The 13,339-nt window shown below is 32.2% G+C and overlaps 1 protein-coding gene across 1 annotated transcript; it reads right to left on the minus strand.

Moving 5' to 3' along the window:
* Positions 1 to 5,816: 5,816 nt before the first annotated feature.
* LOC116117391 lies at positions 5,817 to 6,724 on the minus strand. Its single transcript, XM_031403436.1, has one exon. The coding sequence runs from the start codon at positions 6,671 to 6,673 to the stop codon at positions 5,951 to 5,953; it is 723 nt and encodes a 240-aa protein (XP_031259296.1). The 5' UTR covers positions 6,674 to 6,724; the 3' UTR covers positions 5,817 to 5,950.
* Positions 6,725 to 13,339: the final 6,615 nt, after the last annotated feature.

Genomic DNA, 13,339 nt, shown 5'->3' on the forward strand with positions numbered 1-13,339 from the left:
ATATATATGAAATATGAAATTCATATTTGAATTTAAATATATTATTCAATATTAATATTTGATGATATTAATTTTAGTGAAGATAATATATATATGAAATATGAAATTCATATTTGAATTTAAATATATTATTCAATATTAATATTTGATGATATTAATAAAGATAATATATGAATATGAAATTCATATTTGAACTTGAATAAGATGCCATGTGGATTATTACCTTGTTTGGTGAGGGGAATTTACTATTCTAGTCATGGAATAAATTTATTCCTAACTAGATTAGGGTTTTAATTTTTGTTGCATATAAAAGGCAACTTAAAATTAAAATAAAAGAAGAGAACACATTAATTAAAAATCCTAGCCACTCACCTCATTCTCTCTAAGTGGAGAAGAGAATTTTTCAAGAAAAAATTCTGCCATCTTTGATCTTTGTGCGTACCGCTAGCACTTAGAACCGTAAGGTGATCAATGTCCTATCTTCGTGTGGATATCGGAAGTTCACTCTTGGCTTAAAGTGGCAGCGACCCATATCGCAAAGAAGGAGCCTCCAAACGAAAGTATAATTCTAAAATGTTATGTTTCATAATCGTTTAGTATTTTAATGTAAAATAGTCATAAAGTTCTTGGGTCTATTGGTTGTCTTTGGGGTTTTTTTATTTGTTATTCTGTTGCGTAATCCCCACCAGCAACCTACAAGATATCATCATAGCATCACAACCTATGTTCAATGGCGAAGACCACCTCTGGGGTGGGTGAAGTTAAACACGGATGAGGTCTCAAGTTTGGAAGAACGAGCTGGTGGAGGGGGATTGTTGAGAATAAATGATGGACAACGGATCTATGGGTACACGAGGAAAATTGGGAGGTGTTTAGCCTTAATTGCTGAAGCCTGGGCAATTTTGGTTGGGTTGGAATTAGCTTGGAAGCTGGGGTTCAGAAGGATTGAGCTTGAAAGTGACTCTTCAACTCTATTTAATTCTCTTTCATTCCATGAATCACAAGGCCCGTTCGAGAACCAGGTTATAAAGTGCATTAAAAGATGGTTACATGAAGATTGGGAGATGCACATCTATCATGTGTACCACAAAGACAATAGATGTACGTGCTGGTTTTTTAGCTAACCTCAGTTTCAGTTTCAGTCCTAGACTTTACGTCCTCGAGTATGCTCCTTTTGCTATGGATAGACTCCGTAGGAATGATGCTCGAGGGATGCTGTCATCCTACAATCTTTGTTTAAATATAGCTTTTATGCTTTCATTGTTCTGTTTGGGCTTCGACCCGTCTTTCACTGTATAAAACAATCCTTCATATTATGAGAGATTGCTGCAATACTCATAGGATCTGGATCCAATAGGTTCACAGTTTGAAACGAAGACATTTTTTCTCTATGAACCTTGGTGAGTATATTAGAAGTAACTTACAACAAAGCATGGGATGTGAGAACATTTAGTTCTAGAAGATTAACTTCATCACCACTTGTTGGCACCTCTGGAAATGGCGAAATAGTCATTTATGCGAAGAAGGCTTCCAAGATCATCCAAGACCCATGTTAGTCATCAACAATTATAAGAAATCTATGCTAAAGGCATCATGCAAGTTGAGAAGTAATGGAAGATATGTTAGAGTAGCTGCCCTAGAGCCAATCAATTATTGTAAAATTGACTCTTTGTAATAATGTTTATTTATCAATAAAAGGAATATTCTTCTATATCATGTAAATCATAATTGTGTGTACTAATATACGTCCTTAGGATGGTAGAACCGTGATGAAGGTATAAAGTGTTTCAAGTCTTGATAGTGAGAACTCTATGATCACATATGGTCGCCATTCTAGAAATTTTCATAGCCCTAGTACTATTCTAACCAAGGACACAGATAATACGGTAAGGCTATCATAGTGTTGAACGACCTTGTCGAAAGACAGTGACTGATCTCACTTATCAAAGTTGTTTGCCAACAAATTGGTGTAATGCATAGCTGCTTGTTGGAGGCAAATTCACTAGATAGACCCACCAGAGGATTCCATATGGATGGTCACCCTAGTGTCAATGGAATAAATCCTCTAACAAATGGTGGTGCATGTGATCCTTAGACTTGAGATCACCGGAGTGCCTTGTGCACCGATTGGTGTAGTTTGACATTAGCCCAACATAGTTCTATTCAGAGCTATCAATGCGTTAGTGATTGGCTACATCGAGGAGTGTATCAAGGCTATGGTAGATCGACAAAGGATTCATCACTCCTAGGTACAGGAGAAATTATCTCACTAAGTAATTTGGTAAATGGCAACAACAGTGAATCTGTGGCCACGGTGGGATTGAGTTGTAGCTTAATCCAATCTTTTTCGATCGTTGGTCCAATAACCGAATATCAAGAGATCAAGGATATCTGAAGTTGGCACTACTTCTATACCTCGGCCTTGATGAGATAATGTATGATGAAAGAATCGGATTGCACGGTAACCATATCTTTGATAGGCAAGTTGTTTCGCTGAATTCGAATCTATTCTGTGGCCATGATGTCTTGCTAGAGGTCAGTCTTTGTCTGTGTTTAGTGAGATGATTGATTAGTGTCAATCACGAGACCACTCACTGCCGATATGATGAAGAGCCTTCGGGTCATACACAAAGAATACAGATTAAGTATGAATTGGTGAAAAAGGGTATTTTTGTCATTTATGATGAAAGGGTATTTTTGTCATTTATGATGGAAATAATATTTTTCGTCTTTTGAGATGAAAGGACATTTTGGTAATCTCACAGTGTAATTAAATTTGCTAAGGCCATTGCCTATATTTAATTTCATATTGAAATTAAAATTAGTGAGATTATGTATTTTAATATATTCATATATTTTAATATATATATGAAATATGAAATTCATATTTGAACTTGAATAAGATGACATGTGGATTATCACCTTGTTTGGTAAGGGGAGTTTACTATTCTAGTCGTGGAATAAATTTATTCCTAGCTAGATTAGGGTTTTAATTTTTGTTGCATACAAAAGGCAACTTAAAATTAAAATAAAAGAAGAGAACACATTAATTAAAAATCCTAGTCACTCACCTCATTCTCTCTAAGTGGATAAGAGAACTTTTCAAGAAAAAATTATGCCATCTTTGATCCTTGCGTGTACCGCTAGCACTTAGAACCGTAAGGTGATCAACGTCCTATCTTTGTGTGGATATCGGAAGTTCACTCTTGGCTTAAAGTGGTAGTGACCCGTATCGTAAAGAAGGAGCCTCCAAACGAAGGTATAATTCTTAAACGTTACGTTTCATAATCGTTTACTATTTTAACGTAAAATAGTCATAAAGTTCTTGGGTCTATTGGTTGTCTTTGGGGTTTTTTTTATTTGTTATTCTGCTGCGTAATCTCCACCAGCAACCTACAAGATATCATCACAACCTATGTTGAATGGCGAAGACCACCTCTAGGGTGGGTGAAGTTAAACACGGATGGGGCCTCAATTTCTTTTGAAGAACGAGCTGGTGGAGGGGGATTGTTGAGAACAAATAATGGACAATGGATCTATTGGTACACGAGGAATATTGGGAGGTGTTCAGCCTTAATTGCTGAAGCCTAGGCAATTTTAGTTGGGTTGGAATTAGCTTGGAAGCTGGGGTTCAGAAGGATTGAGCTTGAAAGTGTCTCTTCAACTCTATTTAATTCTCTTTCATTCCATGAATCACAAGGCTCGTTGGGGAACCAGGTTATAAAGTGCATTAAAAGATGGCTACATGAAGATTGGGAGATGCACATCCATCATGTGTACTGCGAAGAAAATAGATGTAAGTGCTGGTTTTTTAGCTAACCTCAGTTTCAGTTTCAATCCTAGACTTTACGTCCTCGAGTATGCTCCTTTTGCTATGGATAGACTCCTTAGGAATGATGCCCCAGGGATGTTGTCATCCTACAATCTTTGTTTAAATATAGCTTTTGTGCTTTAATTGTTCTGTTTTGGGCTTTGGCCCGTCTTTCACCCAAAAAAAAAAAAAAAAAAAAAAAAAAAAAAAAAAAAAAAAAGAGAACCCGCTTTCTAGTAAAATTTATAATGGCGAATTTATCCTCATATTAAATTATTAAAATTAACTTTAATTTTCCATTCTTTACAAATACTTTTGACATCTCAGTATTACCTCAAAAACCCTAATATTTTTTTATGCTATTCAAATAATTCTTAGAGAAAAAGATAGTTTAATGGAGAAAAAAAAAAATTTGTAATATGATATATTAGATAACAAGCAATACAAAATTGTAAGTTTTTAATTGCTTCCCATATAAATTTATTGTTATTTTTCTCCTTAAAGTATTGGTAGCTATATTAATCTATAAATCTTTTGTATTGCTTAACTGTATTATGTTCTTGGGTTTAGTTATAAGGATTTTTGGTAGCTTTAATTTTTTATGAACTTCCAATTTAATAATCTAAAATTTTATTTTAAGAATAACGATGGTATGGGGTATATAGCATAAGTGAAGAGAGTGAAATGTTAATTCTTTCAAAAATATTATATATATAAGAAAAAATGTTGCTTTTAAAATTTTAACATGCGGTGTCATAAGAAATGGGGTTTGTTTGGCCCATTCGCGAGGTACCAATAGCTCCATTCTTAAAAGTAACCCAAAAACTCTTTTCATATTGCAATTAAACTTACAAATCTGATTCTAAAAGCCTTTCAAATTAATTTTAGCTTTCAATTTGTGAAGTTTCAATTCTTTAATACCGTTGCCACACTTTGAACTTATATTTCAGTAGATTCGACTTTGTGGGAGCTTTGAACTTTTATATTCACTCTCATAGAGAGTTTCTAAATTGTAAGACTTCACATTTATCTGAGTTGTTAGCAGTGTTTTGCTTTGCTTACGATATTACGATATTAGAGAGAGAAAGTGAATTCTCATGTGTACAAGGGTCTAGTTGCACCTAAAAGAAGCAACTTGTATTGTTTTCACTTAATTGGGAGATCAACCAAGGGCTATAGTGAAATACTCCAAGGAGATGAAGCTTGAAGGAGTAAAGGTAGCTTTTCTTACTTATATTTTGAGCAAGTTTATTTCATATTCGCTTATATATACTTTGGATTAATTGTTCATTTCATTATTTTGAATTACAAGGTTTAAGTCACTAAGAAAGTTGTACACTCGAGCTCTTAGACTAAAAAGTAAGAAGTGACAAGAAACTTTGAAAAGTCTAATTCACCCCTCTTAGTCATTCTAATTCAAATAAAAGCATTCTAAATAATAAAATGATTTTCTTGGAGACTTCATTATAGAAGATGATCTCATTGCCTTTTAGATGATAACTTTGTTATCTTGGAGACTTTATCTTAATGTCCTTACATTTGATTTTAGTTCTTATAATATTTGTTTGCCATTTAAAACTATGACTCATAAATTGACGTCCGTTTCATTAAAAGACAGTTGATTGTGAAATAATTTTTTTTAACCAACCTACTTATCTCATTTTTATCCCATCTCTAAGTTCTCCCATGGCCATTTCACTTCTTCTATAATTTCTTTCTTTCTTTCTCTCTCTTCCTTAACCATACTCTCTCTTGATTCCCATCAAAACAGTAAAGTGCTATTTTTTAAAATACTATAATAATAATAATAAAAATCATTTTAAAATTAATTTTTATGTAAATCCTTAAAATTAACTCAGAATTTACCATTGGTAATAAAAAAAAAATGTTCGTGACACATGTAACTTAATGATTGGGTGTTGATAGCTATAAGTCATAGTAGTTATATTTTGTGCTTTACTAGAGTTGATACGAGGGATTGAAAATGGAAATGTAAATTGACAAGGACAAGTCTTGAACAAAAGTGCGAAGCCTGCATGTATATACCATCTAGCTAGATTCTAACAAAATTTTCAAAGCAGAAACAAAGACAAGACAAAAACAAAACAAAATTAATATTAACATGAAGGCAGAAAAATTCTAAATTTGTTGGATGTTCCCAGCTCTTTGAAGCCTAATTTGTCTATTGAACCTTTGAATAAACTCCTCAACTCTTCTGTTTAATTCTTCGTTTGACATGGTAGAAAACTCATTTTCTTCATCAAGGGTTGGTGGTTCTTCTTCCCTGTCGCTTTCTGACCTTGACTTACCTACACTATTCTTACCCTCTTCAATCACAACCCTTTTAACTTTATCAGACTTATTACGCTGATATGTTTTTGTATCTTTTGTCACCTTCTTCTCATGATTCCCACCTTCATTATCACCTAATTTCATGCCACTGCTGAGCTTACTCTCAGGTTGATCATTTTCCATCTTCTTGTCAATAAACTCTTCTTTGGGAATAATACTTTTCTTAACGATTTCGGGGTACTGTGAAATAAATGAGGAAACGCTTCTTGCTTGGCTTTGTAACACATACTCTTCATAAACATCATATTTGCCTCGGCCAGAAGAAGAGAACACACCATAATCAGCGGCAATGATGAGAATGAGAGTGTTGGAAATGAAAAACCAAAATTTTGAATTGTTTAACGATGGAGAGAGGTTGAAGATGTAGAACATAGAGATATAAATAGAGATGGAAAAAATAAGAGCAAAGAAAGAAATTCCTTTAGCTCTTTGAGAATACTCTTTTTTGGATTTGTAGGGTTTAAAAATGATAGGTTTTTCCTCTACATGGTATGGTTGTGGCATGGCCATGTCTAGGGAGGAGAAGAAGCCGTGAGAGATTGTGGGGCAACTGCACTTCGGTTTTTTAAATGTAATTCGGTGAAGTTCCATGAACAATCGTTTTATAGCTACTAATCAAGCTAGCCAAATAATTGAACCTCTGTATGTAATCACAAGTAGCTCTTGTATTTTTCTATTAATTACTACCACGTCCTTACCACCTTTAAATAAAAAATAACTTATAGTGCATTCGCCTTAAAAAACATATTTGATTTATTTCAATTATATGGCTTATGAGTAATTACCAATATCCGAAGTTCATTTAAGTCTTCTAACCGATGAGAAGTTCATTTCGATAATTTTCTCATTACTGAAATAAATATTTCAGGATCTTTTTATCAAATTAAAATATTTAATTAATTCAAACAAATTTAAATAAAAATATTGTATATTGAGCAGAAATCCCTAAAAATGTGTCAAAATTAACTCGACTTTTGACCATTCACTGTATAATTATACGTAAGACGACAGCAAAAGTACACGTTGCAATTCTGAGCGTAATTTTTTAATGTTCAATTATAGACCCATGGTTCAAATTATCTCATGTGTTTTGGTCCATTGATTGGAAACCTGAACAAACTTATCCACAGTGCCACCTAACCACCGATATCAAAAACAATACGGACGGTGTACTGTCGTTTACTTCATGATTAATTCCACGTGTCAGCTAATGTTAGGGTCCTACAATGATGAAAATTCAACAGCTAGGATTATCAATTGCTCAATGTCTGAGGAACACGTCAACATTTCTTTAGCTTGATTGATCAATGATTATATGATTAGTGTCTAGCCTCTGCAGGTATTCATGATCATGATTGATTTTGAGAACACAATAAAATAAAGCCTAAAATCAGGGTTAACTAAAGAAAGATATTTTGCATAAGCTTGCTGATACAAATCATATAATTGTAGTTGTGGACCCTTTGTTTAGCGGCTGATCTTTGAGGCTCTTACACTTGGACGTACCATATATAATGGTGAATCTTTCTTTATTCAGCCGCCATTTTGGCTTTTGGGTCCCAACCACTTGATGTTTGCATGCCATGTGTTTCATTGACCCTGGAAGAGTAGAAGGTGACGGACGGTAGAGATTGTATGATAAGGCAACAGGGGTTTCATTCTCAGAAATATACATACAATTCAAAATTGTTAGAACTTTTGTCTGGTTAATATAGTTGTCAATTAAATTCAGTTTTGATACTGTTATTAAAATTAGTTCTCATTTTTGTTAGATTTTGCATTATGATCCAATCATAATCTTCAAAACATTATGATATAATCTAAAATTAAGTTGTGCTTTTCATATTTTTATATTTAAAAATATCATCTCATATAGTATTTAATTAATTTTCCGTAAGAAACAGATAATTTTGTTTCAGTTTTTACGACAGTTTCTTTACGATTTTATTTGACATTATTATATTGGAATAATTAAACTAAATATTATTCCTAAAATCTCATTTAAATTCCGAAAAGAAAGGAGTATTTCCGAATTTTAACTAAACAGAACTTTCGTTAGTTAATAGTTATTATGAATACTTAGACAATTTTGTTAATTATTTAAGAAGTCTGTATTTTAATTACGAATCAAGTATTGCCTAAACACCATATCATAATCTTAATAATGATTGAAATTATAAAATAAGTCATAATTTATAAATTAATTGTATATATTCTGATGACTTGTTAATATAAAATTTTAAGCTTGCGGAGCAAGGACTCGTCGGCGTGAAAGAGTTGAGGGTATGATGGCAAATGCTAATTGGTGAGTAATATCTGTTTCTTGCGTGATCATATCAATCATAAGATTATTACTAACCCATTAATCAGGTTTAAGCAATAGATAACGAGAGGAACACTTCAAAGACAGTGAGACAAGCTTAAGTTTCGTGTGTTGGTTTATATTAATAAAAAATATTGATCACGGAAGCAAAGGCTTGATTTATGGCGCCCCTTTGCAATTGCTGACTTTAATTAATTAATTAAATTTTATCATTCTCAAAATCAGACAATGATTTTACCCACAGAATTTATGAATGATTTTGTCGTCTGGAATTTTCTTTGGGATATATATCGGAGAGAGCACGTTGTAGCTTTTCCTTACATTCACTTAATTATAAAATTAGAGATTGTGTTATTTGCCTTCGCTACAAACCATGTTATAGTTTGTCAACTATTGACGTCGTATTCGTCACTACTTGATTAGGAGACGAGCCATGTACTTATGATCCTAGTTAGTAAAAACGCGTATTATACGCGAATTATACAGACAGCCGTATAATTCGCATATAAAATACACGTATATGTATTTTATAAAATCTTCCATATAATTCGTATATAATAAGGCTTATTGTATAATTCGCGAATTATTCTCGAACTATTCACGAATTATTGAAAAAAAAACAAAAAAACAAAATCTCACCCCCAAAACAACGTCGTTTTAGTGGGTTTTTACTAAAAATTAAAACAGATCTCTCTTCTTCAGTTCTTCACTTCTTCTTCCTCAGTTTAGTTCTTCTTCAGCTTTTCTTCCTCAGTTATTCACAAATTTCCACAAGCAATCAACACTCACAATCATCACACAACAATCAACTCCAGCAAACAATCAATTTCCACAACCTTCGTCTCTTTTGTATAGATATAAGTTTATACTTTATACAAAAGAGACGAAGGTTTAAGAAGGAAGTGAAGAGAAGGTGGAGAAAAGAAAGAGAAAGAAAAGAAGAAAATTACATAAGAAAGAGAGAAGAAAGTTTTGAAAAGAATGAGAAAATGAAAGAGAAGAGAAAGGAAGGAGAAAATTTAATAAAATATATAGTTTTAACTTTTACATGGTACATTTGTAATTTTTGTAAACTGACTGCAAAGTGTATTTGTAATTTTTGTAAACAATTGGTTTTATTATGACTGTGTTTGATTTAACACTATAGTTGAATCTTGGCTAAATATTGTGTTTGAGTCTGGAGACTATAATTTGAATATAAGTTATATTTATATATTGTGTATTTGTGTTATTGATTAATTGAATACTTTACATTTGAAATGTTATATTGATTTTAACTAGGTAGTCCATAAAAGTGTTAAAACTAAGATTGATATTGCCATATTTTTCAAAACGTATTATTGACAATGCACCATATTAAACCCATATATACCTGTACTGTATTTTTCCCGTATCCGAATTTTATGGCCGAATTTTTATAAACGTATTTTTCACCATTTACCGCATTATACCCGTAAAATTCCCGTACCCTTTTTTTGTCATACCCGTATTTACTAACTAGGCTTATGATATATAAGAGAAACGTAATTATGATATATAAGAGAAACGTAAATATGGAAACAATATCTCAATTGCTTAATGTGTCCTTGTTGGAAAAATAAATATATAATCATAGAGATTACTAGGGGTGAGCACAGGTAGCGGGTAGAACCAGAACCTGCGGATAGAACTGAAACCAGAACTAGAACCGATACTGTGTGGGTAGGTTTCGGTTTCATTTTTTTGGAACCAATACTGTGCGGTTCCGGTTTCGTTCGTACATGTGGAGGAACCGGAACCTGGAAAAAAGAACTTGTATCGGGTACCCTATTTTGGAACCTGTTTTGCAACCTGGGCTGAAATAAAATATCTGTGAAGAATGAGGGGTCTATGTAATTTTACATATAAAAAAAATTAAAATGGGAAAAGTTAAATTTTTACAATAACCCAATTAAATAAATATACAATTATACTTATTACATAAAACTATACCATCACTACAAGAAAACTGGCATTCTGCGTCTAGCAAAATTAGACGCAGAAAGTCACATTTAGACGCTAAGCCATTTTTAGCGTCTAAATTCGGTTGTCGCCCCCTTAGTTGCAGTAGGCTGGTCGCAGATTCATAGCGCATCTATATTGTGGTTTAGACGCAAAAAGTTTTTTTTTTTGCGACTATCAAAATAGTCGGTAAATACTGGTCAAAATAGTCCCCCAACTTAGACGTTAAAAGCTGAAGGGTAATTTNAATTTATAACATTACATTAGTAATTTAGTACATTACTTAATTAAATAATTAGAAATTTAATTAATTATAACATTACATTATAGATTTATAATATAATTACTTAATTAATTATAACATTACATTATAAAAAAATAATTACTTAATTAAATGATTAAAAATTTAATTAATTATAATATTACATTAAAGATTTATAATATGATTACTTAATTCATTATAACATTACATTATAGTATGATCACATAATTAATTATAACATCACATAGTTAAATGATTACTTAATTAACTATGACATATATTATAAACATGAGTAATTTACTACATTAGCACAATACTTAATTAAATGATTAGAAATTTAATTAATTATAACATTACATTATAAATTTATAGTATAATTACTTAATTAATTATAACATTACGTTATAAACAAATGATTACTTAATTAAATGACTAAAAATTTAATTGATTATAATATTATATAAAAGATTTATAGTATGATTACTTAATTCATTATAACATTACATTATAGTATGATCACATAATTAATTATAACATTATATAATGAAATGATTACTTAATTAATTATGACATTATATTATAAACATTAGTAATTTACAGAGGTGGTCATGGACTAGTCTCAAGCAGGCCCAAGCCTGGGCCCGTTTGGGACTAGTCCTTTTGGGACCAATCGCTCATGGGCCTGGGACCGGTCCCAAGCCCATGAGCAATTTAAGGACCCGGACCGATCCTATGGGCCTACAAAATTTATTTTTCCCCCCTGATTTTTTTTTTATATTTTAGGGGCGAAATGAAATTCTGTAGGGGGTTTTTAGTCATTTTTAGGGTAGATTAGTAAGTTTTTAAAAGTTTAATTAATTTTAAAAAATAATAAATTAATAAATTAATTAATAGTTAATTTTAACATAAATGTAATATTCACATTTCACACATTCACGCTTCACAAATAAACAATTAAATAATTTTTTTTATTAAATTATTCATCTTCATCGTCAACAATATTTAAATAATTCAAATCTGTATTCCTAAAGAGTTCGAGTAGTTCGGGATCTTCAGGGTGTTGTATAGTCTTCTTTCTGCATGGGTCCAATCCCGTAAACACATTATCACTTCAATCATCTCATCGGTTAAAGAACATCTTCTGTCTTCAATAACCGGCCACTCGTTGAAAATGTTGACTCAGATGCAATTGTAGAAACCGGTACAGATAAAATGTCACGTGCCATTTGGGCTACAATGAGGAATCAACTTTCATGTTGGTTCCACCATTGAAGAATATTCATGTCACGTTTCTCCCTCATCGTCATGAAGGACATGTCCACTTGTAGGCAACGATTCAGCTCATTTGGTCCATGTATGTACGAGTTGGAGTTGCTACTTCTGCCATGTTCCATATACGTCCACTTGCTTGATCCTTGACAAAGGTCTGCATCAAGGTCCTGATCGTCTCTCTTGAACGTTCCACTTCCACTTCCATTGTACTCGTTCTCATATAAAGAAAAAAAAAAGTTTTCCAATTTTTGCTTAAAGTCAGCCAAATAAGATATATAATCATGTCCTAAATGATGGTCTAACTCAATAATTATACAGTTATCTATTAGAAAAATGATCATTTTATGGCAGCGGAAAAAAAAATTTACATGATAGATCGTTCCTTAGAATCAAGATCAGGGTAAAAAAATTACAGTTTATACATTATAATCGAATCTGCAGAAAATCAGTTTAAAGGTTTAGAAACCATGCCCATGTTTGGAGGCTCTTCCAATTTGTCTCGGAATGGGTTTCACTACCGACCCAAGTGTAGGATCGAACCAATGTAGTCCACACGAAGACAACCTCAAGGAACTAAAGAGGGATTTGCTAGATCGATCCTCTTTAGCCTTTAAGAACCAAGATAAAAACAAATGAAATATTTTCTTCAAACAAAAAGAAATCTGGCGTGAGAGAGAAGAAAAAGGGGCTGGAATATTTGTTTTCAATGAAATGAATGAATCAATTTTAATATTTCTTAAAGTGTGCACATATATAGTGCACACTATACCCTATTCTATCATGGAATGAGCTTGGGCTCCAACCTAAACACCCCTTGTTTCCAAACACCCCCTTTAAGATATTTTTAATTTTAATTTATCATTATCTCAATTAAATTCAATTAATATATATATATATATATATAGATATATATATATATTAACATTTAACAATAATGATAATTTATTTAAATATATTCGAACACATATTTAAACGTAATCTCACTTATTTAATTTTAATATAAAAATAAATAAAGGCTACGACCTCAGCAAATTTAATTGCACTGTGAAATTATCAAAATACCCTTTCACCTAAAAAGACGAAAACGCCCTTCTTCTAAGCTGGCTTTTAAATTATTTTCTATGTGTGTGACTCATAGGCTCCTCATCATACTGGTAGTGTGTAATATCGCAATTAACACCAATTAATTGTCTCACTACACACAGACTAAGATTGACCCCTAGCAAGGCATCATGGCCACCCGATAGATTCGGATTCAGCGAAGCAGCTACCTGTCAACGATATGGTTACTGTACAATCCGATCCTTTCATCATTCGTTATCCAATGAGACCGAGGCAT

The sequence above is a fragment of the Pistacia vera genome, unplaced genomic scaffold (genome assembly GCF_008641045.1).
Source record: "Pistacia vera cultivar Batoury unplaced genomic scaffold, PisVer_v2 Contig805, whole genome shotgun sequence".
Lineage (NCBI taxonomy): Eukaryota > Viridiplantae > Streptophyta > Magnoliopsida > Sapindales > Anacardiaceae > Pistacia > Pistacia vera.

Bases quoted from the DNA above. Each gene is read 5' to 3' on its own strand.
- LOC116117391 (XM_031403436.1), bottom strand. From the start codon at position 6,673: ATGGCCATGCCACAACCATACCATGTAGAGGAAAAACCTATCATTTTT.